This window comes from Ascaphus truei, chromosome 2 (genome assembly GCF_040206685.1).
Source record: "Ascaphus truei isolate aAscTru1 chromosome 2, aAscTru1.hap1, whole genome shotgun sequence".
Taxonomy (NCBI): domain Eukaryota; kingdom Metazoa; phylum Chordata; class Amphibia; order Anura; family Ascaphidae; genus Ascaphus; species Ascaphus truei.
The window spans coordinates 116,948,853-116,966,550 of record NC_134484.1 but is presented as its reverse complement, the minus strand read 5'-3'; the positions used below and the strand labels follow the sequence as shown (position 1 = coordinate 116,966,550).

General features: G+C 39.3%; 1 protein-coding gene across 10 annotated transcripts in view; it reads right to left on the bottom strand.

Moving 5' to 3' along the window:
* ST18 (ST18 C2H2C-type zinc finger transcription factor) overlaps window positions 1–17,698 on the bottom strand; it is a 235,555-nt gene that overhangs the window by 66,896 nt on the left and 150,961 nt on the right. For all 10 annotated transcript variants that reach the window (XM_075584429.1, XM_075584458.1, XM_075584439.1 and 7 more), the window contains 3 exons: window positions 16,242–16,340; window positions 12,564–12,778; window positions 11,452–11,660 (listed from right to left, as the gene is read on the bottom strand). In XM_075584429.1, coding sequence (XP_075440544.1) covers window positions 11,452–11,660; window positions 12,564–12,778; window positions 16,242–16,340 — 523 coding nt within the window. The remainder of the gene's footprint in view (window positions 1–11,451; window positions 11,661–12,563; window positions 12,779–16,241; window positions 16,341–17,698) is intronic.

Here is a 17,698-nt window from a genome sequence, read left to right as displayed (position 1 = left end):
ATGGGGATCAATTCCATAGAAAACTCTGCCTGAATGCCAGCTTTACTAACTCCACTAACCCTCCATCAGCAGAGGAGTCCTCTCCCGACCCGGCATGGAAGGAAATGAGAGTTGCAGCGCGTGATCGGAGGGATAAACCTGCTAATTGATGGCAACTAAGCACTAAAAGGGGCATTACACCATTTTGACAGTTCGTTCCAGTTTTCAAGTTAAAGTTGCACTACCCCTATTGATCACAGCAGCGCTTGAGCGGTGGCCTTTTTGGATCCAGTTAGATTGTACAGCGGCCAAGAAGGATGGAAATGCACCTGGATTACCAGTGGAACATCCGAACTCCGATCTCCCACAGTGGTTCCTCTTGACAGAGGGGCAAAACAGTGGTCCAGACGGAGGTGACAGCATTCTCACCACGGATTAGTTCTAGGGAGTAGCTGGGAGGTGGTAGGCGGTGACTGGTGGGTGGGCTGTTTGATCAGCACGGGTGCCCTAGGTGGGGGCATGACACAGCAGACCCCCGATATGGACCAAGACAGCAAGATGCACTCGTGTGAGTCTGCGCCAAATGTAAGTACCACAGCAACAGCATCAGGGAAGAGGGGTATTGGTCGAGGGGGGGGGGGGCTCAGTCCGGGACTGTGGAGTGTTCTGAGACTTACCATATCAGAACTTCAGGCATAAGGGAGTTGTGGGGGCTGAAGTTCGGTGGACATCGGGGGGCTTCCCAACTGACGTGGGATCCTTTTGTCCATTGGCGACAGCGGTGATACGGACTTGCCCCAGAGGGAGTGGTGGGTTTGGAATTGGGAGCTGCGACACCCTTTACAATACGGCCTTACGATCCCGGCCTACGATCGATATGGGGCTATTCCCCAATGTTCCCAGGAGGGAAACCTATGGGATAGAGAATCTGAGATTTCGCAATAAGGCTACAATAATAGGTCACGGAGAGCACACAATTCAGGTCCCCCCATAGGAACGTAGGTGGGCACATAGGGTAAAATCACAGGACATAGCGCCATTGCTGCGAACTTCAATCTGGAGGGAGTAAGGGGAATGGTAGTGCGATACTTTAAGAGTTATCTTAAGAGTTACTTAATTAATTAATTAATTCTTAGTTCCGCAGCAAGAGAGAGAGTTCATGTTAGAGTTTAGGGGAAGGGGTCCAGTATAGGTGATTAGATGATTAGGAAACCCAGGTAACCCCGATAGTAGATTAAGATCCTCCCATGGCCGGTCTCCGGAAATAAGATATACATAGGCACTTAAAGAACACTGGGAAGTTAGTAGGAAGACTTGGCTAACTACATCTGGATCGGTGTTGGTCCTGGGCTGGGGAGAGCCAGGCACTAAGGAGTCCAATGCAGAGGGCCAAGATAAGGTCAGGCAAGGGGACCGGGATGGGTCCAGGAGGATAGTTCCGGGGGTCCGATGCACTGATACACAGTGCTGGCTCAGCTGCGCTTTAGATAACCATTTAGAGTGGGGCCTGGGAGACATAAAATATACGTAAGGTTACCATGCTGTATAAAATTCCATATTATGTTATATTGACAATTGCATATTGGTGTGCCAGAGGTGGGACCGCCCCAGCTGTCTGCCTGCACCTCGAGATGAGGGACCTGGAGTTTATCCAGGCTCTTGATCAAGACCCTTGGGCATTTGAGATCCGAGACTATTCAGATCGCTGGACACCTCTTTTGGGTGTACCAGTTGTCAGTTCTATCCCAAAGGCAAGAGAACCAGTTTCATCATAGACCAATTCTCATTCTCCCAACATGTTCCCTATCCCTCTCCTCCCCCCTTCCAACCCCCCCTCACTTTCCCCCGGGGGTGGGTCTGTCCTCTGTGGGCCATTCTAAAAAGGTTGGATTCACATACTCAAAGGTTCACGTCAGACATCATCGGGTAAAGAGAACCCTACGTGGTCTAGTATCTGAAGCAAGGTTGATAAATAGTTGGACAGACGAGTTAAGATGGCAGTGACTATAATTTCCGATAATGTGACAGGCCTAAACAACCCAAGGAAACGTTGTATAGCACTAGCAGAAAAAAAAACAGAAAACACGTGGATATAGTTATGCTACAAGAGACTCACTTCAGTAATAAAAGCTTCCCTAAATACATAGACAAACACTTCAGGCAGTTCTATTATCTTCCACTAACAAAAAGAAAAGAGGAGTGGTGATACTCTTTCATAATAGGTTCCCATTTGTGGTGGACTTGATAGAGAGGGTAGGTACTTGATATTTACAGGTACCGTTAATAGTCAACCCATACCGTGAGTCACCATTTACGCCCATTGTGAGCACGACCCGTCCTTCTTCACATCAGTCTTCAGTACTTTGAATAAAGTGGCAAAAGGATATTTAATACTCACAGGTGATTTTAACATTGCCTTGAATGTTAGGTTAGACAGATCAGGCCCTCATAGAGTACACAGTAGAGACAACCCGGCCACACTGGCCAAAGGCCTACGGGGAAACCACCTAGGGGACATATGAAGGGAGCTCCATCCCTTTGAAATAGATTACACCTTCTCACACAACTTATAGCAGAATTCATTACTTCTTCATATTGAGCAGACTGGTCCCGAAGATCTCCCATGCTTGGACCCATGATATTTCATGGTCAGATCATGCACCACTTGAGCTAAGGTGCACCCAATTTCACCTTGATAGACCGGGAGCAAACTGGAAACTCAATGAATCTATCTTGAAAATCCCAGATATTTCTCAATCAGTAAGTAACAAGAAAGGTCAAAAGGGAAGTTTTTCGAAAAGCCATACCATGGCTTTCGAAGATACCATGCTAGCAAATACAGTAAATTGAGAAACAATCATCCAAATTACAACATTCAGACATTAAGATTAAAATCGGGACCCACCACAGCCAACCCTAAATTAATAGCGGAATAATTTAAAAGATTCTACGAAGACTTATATAATAGAGAGAAAGTGGCACAAAACGAGCTTTGTAGGATTTCCTGACAAGCTCACACCTACCGAGATTGAACAGTTTGGAGAGAGAAAATGGGGAAAGACTTCCCTTTGGAAGAACTCACTCAAGTGATTAAAAACCTAAAGCCCTCTAAGGCCCCGGGTCCGGATGGATTCTCAAATCTCTACTACAAAAAATATATCAAACTCCAGGCCCCTTGCCTCCTCCGTATGTTTAACGAGGTGTTGGCAGGGTCCCCTTTCCTGGAACACATGCTCCAGACATCCATTTCCTTAATCTTTAAACAGGGAAAAGATCATTTGGACTGTAAAAGTTACAGACCAATTTCCCTCATAAATACAGACATCAAAATCTACGCTAAATTATTAGCTAACAGATTAAGCCACATCCTGCCTAGACTAATTCACCCAGATCAAGTCGGATTTATTAAGGATCGACAAGCAGCAGATAACACACAACGAATCATTGATCTGATAGAGATAGCCAATACAAAACAGATACAGGTTACGTGTGTTACATCTGGAAGCCAAAAAAGCTTTCGACAGGATTGACTGGCCATATCTAAGAGATACGCTCGGAGCGTTTGATTTCGGAGATAGGATAACGAACGCAATTTTATCATTGTATTTGGGCCCAGCTGCAAGGGTGATTCACCAGGGCTTTCCCTCGGATCCCTTTAAAATAGAAAGTGGCACAAGACAAGGGTGCCCCCTTTTGCCCTTCTTGTTTGCCATGTGCATGGAACCACTGGCGGCCCAGATTCATAAATGCTCAGATATCAGGATTTGAAATCAATAAGCAAACACATAAAGCTGCACTGTATGCAGATTACATCTTCCTAACACTATCTAAACCCCTCACTTCGCTACCAAATCTGTTTGACTTGTTGGGGAAATTCAATAAGATTAACCAAACTAAATCAGAAGCGCTGAATATAAATTTACCAAAGGCGACAGAAAAATTAATAGCGATTAATTTTAATTTTAATTGGCAACACAAAGCTATCAAATACATAGGAATACATATTACCAAAGAATATAAGACCATTTATAAGACAAATTTCCCCAAACTTGCCAGTCTTTAAGAGAGGACATTAGGAAATTATCATCCCACAATATCTCTTGGAAACGAACAATATATAGTATAAAATGAACCTCCTCCCATGGATCTTATATCTATTCCAGACTCTACCGGTGCCACTGAGAATGAAGGATATACTCTCGCTTCAGTCTGTGATCTCCAGGTTTATTTGGAGAGGTAAAAAAGTGAGAGTAAAAAAGCAGATTTTATTGAAATAAATCTCTGCGGGAGGGCTGGTGGTACCTTGCTTGTTGTCTTATAACAAAGCGGAACAATTATGTCAAGTTTCCCAATGGCAGACAGACCCAGATCTAAAAAGATGGGTGGCATTGGAGAGAGAGGTTTGCTCCCCATTGGCGCTAAACAACCTAATTTGGAGTCCAAAAACAACATGGAAGGCTATTAAAATGCCGCTATCCTCAATGACCAACTCATTGTCAATTTGGGAGGCCTCCAAATTCAAATGTGCCTTGACCACTAAGAATTCACTGATGACACCTATTTGGGACTATCCAGACTTTGCTCAGGTATGAATAGCACCGATTTTCTAATCTGGAAACAAAAAGGCTTTAAAAGACTTAGAGATCTGGAGGGCAATAATAGCATCAAATCATTCGAACAAATTTGATCCGATAAAAACATCCCTCACTCTGAATTCTCTAGATAACTCCAGATCAGAGCATTTTACAATAAACACTTTCCCCGTCCCCATTGACTACATTTGAAAAGCTCTGTCTTATAGATACTGACACCTGCGGACACACATCGGAAATGTATAGAGAAGTGACCATTTCTGGCCCTAATGTGACACAAAAATTAAGCTACATGACACAGTGGGAGGTGGATCTGGGAGAGGTTCTGGAGGCAGAAAAAATGGACAGCGATCGCCACAGCGGTGGCTAAGATTTCGATGTGCATGAGATTTAAAGAGTATGCATATACGGTGTTAATGAGATGGTATCACACCCCACTCAAACGATCTAATTTTTTGCCGGGATACTACCCATTGTGTCCAAGACAATGTGGGGAATCTGCTGACCTGTTACATATGCTTTGGTCGTGCCCTCAGGTCGTCCCGATATGGGTGAAGATTAGAGATTGGCTACAGAGGATTTTTAACCTCACAATTCCAATGGACCTGTGGCTTTTCCTCTAGAACAGACCAACACCAGGTCTAGCCAAAGTAGAACTTAAATTGGTTGCACATTTTGCAACAGCGAAAAGGTATGAGATCGCAGCATTTTGGAAACAGAATGAAATTCCATCAATTCCTAAGATTCGGAACAGAATTTGGTTTGTATGCCAGATGGAAAAATTGACAAATCAAATCAATGACACTGACGTAAATGTCTTAAAAGTCTGCATGCCATGGTTGGCACAGACAGACATCCCAGGGGTGGAAGGGACCACAATATGGCTTTGATAGTTTCAGATGTGTTCTCGTTAGATGGTAGTGATAGTGTGAGGCAACAAGGGATTCAGAGACCTGCAAAGGTGAGAGGGAGATGAGACAGTGCAGGGAACGGATGCACATACTCTACCTTAGTTGGAATCCAAATGCATCAGATAAGGAGCCACATAATGGAGGCACTGGACAGAGGAATGGACCCCCCGTCCCCCCTCGTTCCCCCCCACTCCCTCTCTTATATTGTATTTTAATTTTCTTTGAACTTGATGTTAAACATGATGGGCGTTGGTGATTAACAGAAACAGTGGATGCATGCTATGTTTCTGTACTGCATTAAAAAACAATCAAAATCTAAGTTATAAAAAAAATGCAGTTTTTCTCTTGCTGTGGAAGTATAAAAGTAGCAGTATCACCTCGTATTAAGAAAACATGATCATCAGATGAGCTTTTGCATTTGTGGCATTATACACTTCCTATTTCAGAACACTCATCTAAGCTTACATAGAGATATAATGTATTATCTTCGTAGTAAATAAAATATTTTAAATATGTTTATATTAAGATGCTTTGGTTGTATCTTTCTGCCCCTTTTACTAAAATAGTTTAATCTGCTGTAATAGTTTTAAGTCCTGAATTTAACAGTGCAGCTTATCCTAGATAATAACTTGCTAACAACTCGTGAGCCATCTGTATATCAAATGCATTTCATATTAATATTAATACCTCTTCATTACAGAAACCCTACATATTAACTATATCAGTGCCAAATGCTCTTCAAATTTGAAAAGTATTTCTGTAAGTAAAAAAAGTGACAAGAACACGCTAGAGTGCATCAGTGATAAATAAGACTTATGAGCATGTTCACATGTTTGAGACAAGTTGATAAACATGTCTTACACCATAATCGCATAGCAAACCGTTCAACTGCAGGAAAGGATTGAGGGTAATAACATGCAAATGAGCATTCACAGTGCATCATGTTTTATCCACTTTAACATTGATCCAAATAAGCGTATGCTTGCTTTTTACGCAGCTTTTAAAGCAAAGCCTGAGTTAAAGAAGTGCATGGCCTGGTTTGTAGCCCTGACCAGCATCACAATGCAATGCCAGCATAACCACCTTCACACTGGTGAGACCCAAAAGGTCCAAACAGCTGCCCGTGAGTAGTTTTACTGTCAATGCACTTCTTTAACGTAAGCTTTGCTTTAAAAGCTCTGTAAAACGGCAGGCATAAATTTAAATAATCCATGTTAATGTGGAAAAGGAGCAAAAGGCGAGCACTAACCCTATGAGTGCTCATTTGCATTTCATTACCCAGAATCCTTTACTGCAGTGGAAGAACGGTATGCTCTGCGATTATGGCATACTGCAGGTTTGTGCACCTTTTTCAGATATGTGAATGTTCTCATAAGTGTCTGTACAATTTCTACTGTACTGAGTATATAAGTATTTCTGAAATTGTTTTTTTGCAGATGTGTTTCCAAAGAAATATATGGACGTGTTTTTTTTTTTTTTTTTTTAAAGAAGAAGAAACACACTCGTGATAGAGATACAGTAATTAAGCTAAATGGCTGACAAGAAAACTTTAGACGTTAATATTGTTTAATATCTACTGTAAATAAGACTTCAATTCAACCTGTAACACTGACATTGACATTCACAAAAAAATCCAGACCTCCACAACAGATGGTGTTGGAAAGAAAGCCATGCAACTAGGCTGAAATCCTTTTATGATGCAAAAAACGTAAATTCTCAAGCGCTAAAAAATAATCTTAAAGCAACAGATGAGCAATGTTCTTTTACTCCAAATTACAGCTCTGCCTAAATCAGGGAGCACCCTGAACTTTACAACAGAAAATAAATACCATATCTCTTCCTACTTGCTCTGGTCTATATTGGGTAGATTTTTCATCATTGTTATTATGAAACTTATTTTGCTGAAATCATACAATATACTGTAGTAAAGTTTTGCACAGTTTGCCCAATTCAGGCTTTTAGATCAGCTTTTTATGTTTTGTGTTTTATATAGCATTGCCCAAATGGTACTTAACGATGCTCACATACTTGTAGTAGAATTATGAAATTATATTTGTGCTATAAAAGTACATAGTTATTTTGCCATGCATGACAAATGTAAGGCCTAAAAGCTTGTGTACAGCTATAGCAATTAGGAAGTCATTTTAATAGATTAAAAATGATTATGACCTGCAACTCGTGTTGTTATGTAGCATGTTTCTTAACAATAAACACATGGAAATGATTTAATCTAATGATACAGTTTTTCAAATGTCAGCACAGTTTACCAAATAGAAAATAAATGGACAATGTGACGGTGAGGGGGTAACAAGGCTCACAATAAAGGTATAAGCCAGTTTGGTTACCTTTGATCCATATATTGGGGTTCAAGATTGTCAGCGCCTGAGCCCAGTGATTGTGCCCAGTGCATTATGAATAATTTTGCGACAATAAACTATTTTATGTGTTTTTACCTTTCCAGGTGTGCCAGCAAACAGAGATTGCTGGGCTATGAGTTTCAAGGGGGGTTTTAGAGAGAAAGTGTTGTTAGAATGTGTCTAGATAGTCGGGTCCAGAGTTGCTGGATAACCCAAAAATGTACCAGAGAATCAGGTCAGATTCCCGGATACATATAGACACATTGCCCCGGCAAAATCTTCCCTTGAAAACGTTTGCGCGACTCACCGCTAAGATTCCCTGCTTCAGCATAGACCAGAAAGGTAAATGGGTCATAAAGATGTGAGATGTCCCTGGAATGGTCAAGGGGTCTCTAGGTTAAGGGGATGCCCAGTTAATGCCCAGGTCACCCAGAACCCGGTATAAGGAATATGTATTTGGGGTGTTTATATGTATTTGGGGGGTTACATGTATTTGGGGGGTTATATGTATTTGGGGGGGTTATATGTATTGGAGAGTTATATGTATTTGGTGTGATGTATGTATTTGGGGGGTTTATATGTTTTGAGGGGTTTTGTGTATATAGGGGGTGGGGAGGTTTATATATATTGGGGGGGAGTTATATGTATTTGGGGTTATATGTATTTGGGGGTGAGGGGGGGTGTTATATGTGTAACCCCCCTATTGGGATTACTATTTTGTATGTAAAGGGTTAAGTATTGTGGGTTGTTGCAAAGTAGTGACTTTTCCATATATGTTGCTAAATAGTGTAACAGAAGTTTAGCCTCACCCACCTTCTAGAAGGTGTCTTCTCTGTCATCTAAGATGGGAGTATACTAAGGAACTCAACCACACCCCCTGTAGCTATGGTGACCCTATTATGTTACTATTGAGTATAAATATGGGAATAGAGGATTCTGTTCCCTAGACCCTAGGTGGGCTAGACCCCAGGAAGACCCCAAGAAACACCAGGAGGGCTCCATGGGGAACAAGAGGAGGGGGTCTCACACTGTTATATGTTAGTCTTCTAAGTGTGCAACTTTCTGTTTAAAAGTATGGTCACCTTTCTTGTTTTCATATTGAGGGAAAATGTGCCCCTTATCTTAGAAGGGCCACTGCTGTGTGGCAGAAACACTTCTCACCCTTTGCCACTGGATGAAAGTGTGTGGTGGCATTATGGCCTGGGGGCCCTAGTACAGGGACTCGCTGGGGGGAGAACCCCACTGGGATTCTTGTACTGGCAATCCCACGTCTAAGCACATGAGACCCCCATTATTGGGTTTTGGAATTAAATCCAGTCATTCAGAATAATGGAAGGCATATTCCTATCAGTATTGGGAACATGTGACAAAGCCATAGGTACCTCCCTGGAGAGCTGCTTGAATCAAAGGGAAGAAACATGTGTATATGAGAACTGTCCTATCAATAAAACCTGTAATGTTTGTCCAACAAAGTTCCTGGCGCCCTTTATTATCATCCTCAATGCTTACATCAACCAGCGAGCCTGGACACCAGCACCCTGAGAAAAGTTATGAGAGTCTGTGCACCAACATCTGCACCTTTCCACACGATCTCAAAGCAACAATTACTTTTGAGCCGGGCAAGGAAGGGTTACATATGTATTTGGGGGCTGGAGGGGGGGGAGTTATATGTATTTGGAGGGTGTTTTTTTATATGTATTGGGGAGAGGAGTTTGTATGTATTTGGGGGTTGTTTTTTTTTGTATGTATTTGGGGGGTGGACGGGTGTATGTATTTGGAGTTAGGTTTTTTTGTATGTATTTGAGGTTTTTTTTATATATATTTGGGAGGTGGGTATTTTTTGTATGTATTTGGAGGGGTTAGTATAATTGGGGGGTTGGGATATTTTTTGTATGTATTTGGGGGAGTTGTATATATTTGGGGGATGGTAATGTTTTTTGTATTTGGTGGGGTATTTTTTTTAAATATGTATCTGCGGGTGTTTATGTGTATTTGTGGGGCTTTATGTGGGGATTTGGGGGTTGGGGTTGAGTGAGAGTAGGGTAATTGATGGAAGGGGGAGATTGAGAGGCAAAAGGTGGTGAGGGAGAGAGTGAGGAAAAGAGGGAGTACGAGTGAGAGGGGGTGAGTGAGGAAGAGAGGGAGTGAGGGGAGAGAAATACATGGGAAGAGGGAGGGGGGAATAGAGGGGGCTCGCAAGGTGTGAAATGGGTGGGGGTTCTCAAGACCTCCGACATGGGGGCAGGATCCGGTCGTAACTGTAGTCCTGGACCCCCGGAAATCTGTCTGTGGCCCTGCTGCTCACCACAGGGTTTATTCATTAAACTGTGATAGTGCCGACATGAGCAAACTCAGTGAGACACTATTGCAGTTTAATGAATAACTCCGCAGGTAACTTTATGACTAGGGATGTGAAAATCTCCTGTAGTTTGGTTCGAAAAACCTTTACATTTCCTCTTTCCCATTTTCACTAAAGTTTTGTGAATAATTTCGTGTTCTGTCACTTACAGACAAAAGGATGGGGGCGCAGAAAAGTGGGAAAGAATCACTAGGTGTTCAAAAAAGCAAATAACATTTTATAGCAGCATAATAATGTACAAAGAGACAATAAAAAGAGGATCTTATTGATCTAAGTACACCAGGCAGGTATAAACCACAACAGTAGCTCCGTAGTCCAAAAAAAACCCTCCTCCGGATCGCAGATGGTGTGTGCCGAGGGAAAGTTCCAGACTGGCATCCACTTGTAGTCTTCCCTGCACTCGTGTAAGCAACGCTAGGTCCTAGAGTCCTAGAGTCTTTGAGTCTCCTTTTTCTTTCATCTCACACATTCTGCCCCTCAACAAAGCCTATTGCTTTTACTTTTGCAATATCACTGTATCGCTCTACTGGAAATATAAAAATATCTAAAAATCATAGTTTCAGAAAGGTAACAAAGCTGCCCATGATGATGTCCCACTCTACATATCACACCTCATATTCAAATCCTCCAATGCATGCCTAAACTAGTAGAATTCATGCAAAAACAGGGAGGTATATAGCCAGTTATGCAAGTACTATTGAATATGGGACAAAGCTGTGCAAATTGTTAAGTTAACAGATTTGTCCCATATGTGAATATAGCCCAAAATATGGATGGTGTATATTTAGCATTTATGATTTCAATATTTTTTTCTTCACTACAGATGCTGATCCACATTTGAATTGTTTAAAAGCTCTTAGAAGTGTAATCTAATCACTGGTCATATAAAGTGGGAAGATCTTAACTCTTTACAACATGTAGGGGTCAGTGTACTATCAATTTATATTTTCTTGATGGTGGCTGGGGAAATTTTAGGCATGCACTGTGAATGCAAATGAAGTGGACAACTCGGCATTACAATTTCTAGAATCCGCAGCATAACCCACAAAAAAAGAAACACTTTTTTTTTCTCTAACCCAGTTAATCTCACATTTTTATCAAAATGCATTCACCATTTTGCCAATCTCACTTAATTCCACAGCACAAATGTAAAAGGTACATGTGCTTCATTTGTGGATTTTAACTCTAAAGTGAAAGCCGTTTATTCACAGCTCAGTAGCTAGTACACCCTCCAGGTTCTTGGATTATCCTACCTTGGCAGAGAGACTCTGTGGTTTGTTGGACAGGATCTCTGCTGCTGCTTCCCTGCAGCGGGTGGAAAGGTTGAGGATAGCAGCAGCTGTTGCTATGTGGGTGTCTTCACTACACTGACCGTAGCTGCAAGAGCTGGCATGGCAGGGGCTCTGTGTGTGGGCACTAGGCAGTCGATTGGAAGATTTCACTGGACTTGTATATTGTTTTGCTGTTAAAAAGACATTTGATTACACATTACTTATGCAGTGTATGATTTCCTTTATAGCAGACGCACAAATGCTTTGATCTCTTTTCTAAAATGCATAAGGTACTATTATGTTGTAAATCATCTCTCAAAATTTGCATTTGATCTCATCTATGAGTGACATGTTCACTATCCCAGCACCTTATTTACACTCGCCGGATCCAATTAGAGAAACAAAATCCTATTACTTGATTACAAAGAGGAATTTTAATGTCTAAACATTATATATATAAAAAAAAATCCAAATAGAAAGGATGCCCAAAATGCAGCATTACAACATCTAATGCTAGCCTAGGATTGGAGATGAAAATTTTGACTGTTTCCACTCTATCAGCTTCTAAAAATTACAGGAGGCCTTTGTACTGTAGGTAAATAAGCTAAGGCAGTGATTTTAAACCAGGATTCCTAGGAACCCGTTGGTTCCCTGGGCATCCCAAAACGGTTCCCTGTAATTTGAAGGTAATTTTAAAATTGTACTAAATACCGAAGAATTTACAATATATCTGATCTCAGACGCGCTGTTAGAGAGTGTTTGAGTTCCTCAGAATTTCACATAAGGTTCCTTAACCAAAAAAAGGTTGGAAACCACTGAGATAAAGTATAATGAAGCATCTACTAACTGCTACTGCATATTTTTCAGGAGCTCTATTGTTAACCCATACATGTTTTTGCAGACTTTTGAAGTTAGTCTACATGGCTAATTAAAATTACAATGGTTTATAAAAAAGCAAATATTACAAACAATGTATCGATCAGTATACACAATAAGTCTTTCTTGTGGTGGATCACTGGGCCCAGATACTGAACATATTTGTGTTTCCCATTTAGTAAGTGGGTTTTTAATAAAGAATAGCTTTTTATTCTTACCTTCACAACTACTGGTTTCTTGGCTGTGGACAACTGTTGCAATTGTGTGTTTCCCAAACACTTGTGCATCAAAGCTGGCATAGTCAAATGGAGCTTTCCCAAATGTGTCATGCTCTTTAATTATAGCTGCTCGTGTTGTGGCGACTGGTTGTGTAGCTCGATAACTGAACTGTGTTACCTCCAAGTGTTTTACACATGTCGCCCTGCAAAGTCCACTACATGAAATGAAGAGAAAACAAAGTTACAACTAAAGAAAAATATGAAGTGTGTGATACTAGCTACTCAATAGTATTATAAAAAATACATTCAGAGGACTTGACTGTTCAATATCTGAGTCAAAGCACTTGAACTTGCCTTAGCACTTGAATATCACCGAATTTAAACATTGAATCTACTCTTTTTATGTAGTAACTGGTTAAAGGGAAATCACTATTAAATTAAATCACTTTGAGTATTAATGCAATTTAGAGGTCACAAAAGGTAAGTGCTTTGGGCCTCATCACAAGGAGCCCTCATTATCTAATTTGGTTACACTTGTCTGCTGTGTCTGCAGTTTCTCTTCCCATTTTGTATCTGTTAAAAAGTAATCTGCTCTTACTTTAAAGGAAGTGCAGATTACAGTGGTCCTCATTCACCAGACAGTTGTAAATGGTAGAAAATAATTAGCTGAATTAACAAAAGGTTGAATAACCATAACTGTCAAACGTCCAAAATCGTATACTAAAATTCTGAGACGTGTTTATCTAATGAATGGCAAAATAAGATCTATACAGGTTTGAGCTCTGTCATAAACTAACCAATTTCTACTACACATCACATGCATCTCTTGCAGCTGACTAGAGATGTGTAAACCATCCTAAAAGTGCTTAATTTTTCTGAAAGTTTACACTTAAACAAGTGCAAAAATGGCAGAATAGAGTTATTTGACCCCAGTTGTGCAAATGTCTTCAAATTATGTGCACACAAAAAAAAAGTTGCCTAGTTTTCGAACTTGAGCAAAAAATGTTGCACATGCCTAGACTCCAGCTAATCAAAAAAACAGAGAACCAACTAAACATTACACAAAGCATCATACAAGTGAGGTGAAAATAAAATCACTTTTGAAATATCCCACAAAAAGTGTAAATAAACTACTCTAATGCCAGCAAAAGTTGCAAAAAATATATACATTTAAGTTACTGTAAATGGCTTATTTTAAATTTGGGCAGTATTTCTACTAGACAGAATAGTGTTTAATATATTAATAATTTTTCTATACTGATCAAAATAAGTACAGCTGTATAAACAGACTTATTACACTACCCAAACATTGTGCTAAAATGCTGCCTGCTGTTTATTCATAGTAGATAAGAAATAACCACTCCTACTGTATGCTAAATAGTCATCCACAATATTAAAGGGAGCAGTCTTTTTTGAGAACATATATTCAAGTGGCAGAAAAGTGAAAGCCATGTACCATTCCCCCCATATTGAGGCCTCTAAGGAGCATGACCATACACATCATAGGCTATACAGTACATCACATAGTACTGTAATTGTGTTAAAGGTGACTGATTTGTGTCCAATCGAGGAAAAAATTATGCAATTCTGAATCTGCTGTGATCAAGGTTGAGTTGAAGCAGATTTCAGAAAATGAATAGGGCAATTTTTACAACTTCCCAAAAATATTATTGTGCATAGATGTCAGAAATAGAAAACTACTGATTGATTTTACAACTGTAATCTGCAATAAAAAAGAAACATAAACACATATAGGTTTTTATATTACTATACTGTATCAATACTATACATAATAATAAGAATAATACAGTAAAAATAAAGCAAATATATAATTGACATGTTAAGTACAGTATAATAGCATAATAAGATCTAGAAAAGAAGCTAAAACATGTGAAGGAGTGTACGTTTTTTGTTAACTGACGAATATACTATGAACACACTAATGTAATGGGGCTGATTCTTTTTCCACATTTAAGAATCACCCTAATTATCCACACTAAGAATCACTATTATCAGGGAATAATGTATACTGGGTACTATATAATTACATCTCCCTTTTATTTATTTCTTATTTCTTTCTGTGAGTCAAGGCATACTTGAAAATGAGAGGTAACTCTCAATGTATTACTTCCTGGTAAAACATTTTATAAATAAATTATGTAAAGCCTTTGGCTATGTATAATTCTACATTCTTACCTAAGATGGAAATCATTTGGTACTCCTGTTATAAATCTGTAAAAATCCTGACTGTGTGACTAACATAATGGCTGATTCATTCAGTGTTACTCAGCAGCTACAATGTATCCTTATATTACTAAGGTAACAGTATATATTGTTACAGTTTAAAGCTCAAAGTGCTGGCAATATTGACAACAAATTGTCACAAACAGGAAAGTACAGTATTGCAAATAACTTGCACTGCTTGGGAGGTTGGCTAAAACCTGCTATAGAAATCAAAGGATGCTTTAAAACTAATTAAAAATGGCTTTAAAAGTTTAATAATATATATATTTTTAAAATACAGGAAGTATTATCTAATATTACAGAACTGATTTATTAAAAAAAACAAAACATAAGATTTCACGTTTTGCTGCTTTAAGCTGACTTGTTCTAAAATAATCTTGATATAATGTATAAAGGGATTATGTGCGCAACTTTGTTTCAGTGGCCAATTTAGGAATATAGATATGTAAATGTACCCCACTTTGTGCATTACCTGGAAGAAGGACCCATTCAGAGGACCGAAACGTTGGTTTGTTGCGTTGCTGGTATGTTTTAATACATATACTTTTGGATTACGTAGTGTGCTGTCTCTTTTTGCCAGGTTCATACCTGTGAGTTTGGAATATTGAATCTCTATGGGACAAACATCTGTCTTTATGACACGGATGGTGTTGTGCATTTCTGGACTTGTGTGTGTATATATATATATATATATATATATATATATATATATATATATAAATATTTATTTAATATAGTACATTAAATGTATCTTTACCAGCTCAACATTTCGACTTCCCAATGGAGCCTTTTTCAAGAACCTTTGAAAAAGACTTCATAGAGAAGCTTGACTTTGTGCTAGTAAAGACACATTTATTGTACCATTTGGTGTGCCTGCTTTTTTTTTAACCTTCTACATAATACAGTTTAGTACGTCAGTAGTAGCACCCGCTCCAATATTTTGGATTATTACTGTTATTGTGTGCTCTTTAAATTAATGTACTAGTATACTGTATGAGGCTAGAACATGTAAAGAAACACCTGTTCAACAAGAACCTTTACATTTCCAGAAAGAGAGATCAAGAGGAAGTTAAGGCTTATTGCCATCAGTTTATAAACCATTAGAAAGTGGAAACGAAATTAATATAGGATATGAGATTGTAGATGATAGATGTTGGTGAAGAGGAAACCTGGGCTTAGTGCCATCAGTTCAGGCTCTAAGCGAAATAAAATCATATCAAAAGTACATCAGTATCAGGGGTTGAAATGTTCAGCAGTATAAGGATTACCAATTTGTATTTATCATTCCACTCTGTGTTTTATATCATAACAAATACAAAAATAATGTAACAATTCACAATAAAAATGAGTTAAGCAGTAAACAATTTTCAGGCATGGTAACGTTTCTCAGATTTTACAGTACAGAAGTATTGGAAGGCAACACAAGGAAAATACCTGTGAATTGGTTCAAGATTCTGTCTAGGATTGGGTGAGTCCTGCGTTTCTTGAGTTTGTGACAGTTTTTCAGCTGCAGCAATTGGACAACCTGAAAGACTATTTTTGTAAAATAAAATTATTTTCATTAATGTTGACTTTTCTTTTTTCTGGAATATGTTCATGTCCTAATTAAAATAATAAATGCACAATGTTCGAGGCAAAATATCTAAAGTGCATGCAGGTATTGGCAAAGGGAAGAAATCTTAAAATAGTAGCAATATTTTTGCAATCTCTTGCAATAAAATAGCTGTCATCTTTGGCAGAGAAAAGGCAACTATTGATTGCTATTAAACTCCTATGGGGTAATACTATAGACTAAGAGTTTTTGTCCACAAACCTTGATTGCTGTCAATGGTTGTTTTTGGTCATAAATAGCCAAATGGCCTTTTCAGTGAACAGTATATAGAATAAGGCCCTTAGTAGACACACTTATCAAGAAGGCATGAGTTGGCCATGTCCGTCAATACCCCTGTAACTACTAAGGTTAAGTAATAATTAAAAAAAAAAATCTGGATGCATGTGTTTTTGTTTGACAACAAGTCCAGGCAGTTTTTGTGGGTAGTTTGGTTATCTACCGTATTTACTTATCTATATTATGGCCAATATATATATATAATATATATATATATAATTAAAGAGCCCTTTCTGCTAGAGATGGGCGAGCCAGTCCAAATCCGTTTCCTGGAATTTCCCATTTTTTGTTTTAGATCAAATTCGTCTCCCATACCCCACCACCAAAATCTGTCTGCAGATTGGAAACGAAAAATCTGTGCAGATTAATCCAAATCCTCCATTGAAGTGGTTCCCAACTCCAGTCCTCAAGGACCACTAACAGTGCAGGTTTTAAGGCAATCCTCTCATTAGCACAGATGGCCCAATCATTGTGCAGTGAAGGTTTTAAGGCAATCATCTTATTAGCACAGGTGGCCCAATCATTGGGACTGAACACCTGTGCTCAAGCAGGGGTATCCTTAAAACCTGCACTGTTACTGGCCCTTGAGGACTGGGGTTGGGAACCACTGCTCCATTGGATACAATCAGGATGAATTTTTAAGAATCTGATCAGCGGAGCCACAGTCATTAGCCAGATTGTTAAAAATCCTCACACAGATTAATCCATGGAGAGAGATCCCTGTACAGCCCCCCACATTAAAAATCCGGACACAGATTTATCCGCAATCAAGCCACAGATTCGGATTGCTTTCTAAAATAAAATATAAAATCTTAAATGGCGGATTTGCCTTTTTGAGACTGATCTGCAGACCAAAGTAACCAGCTGATCCAGGGCGGATCCAAATCAGTAAAAAATAATCACCCATCTCTTCTTTAACCAGCCTGAACTAGACAAACAAAAAAAAGAAGCTATTCCAGTCTTTTGAACTTTGTTGTATAGTACGTGAATAAGCAATTTTGTT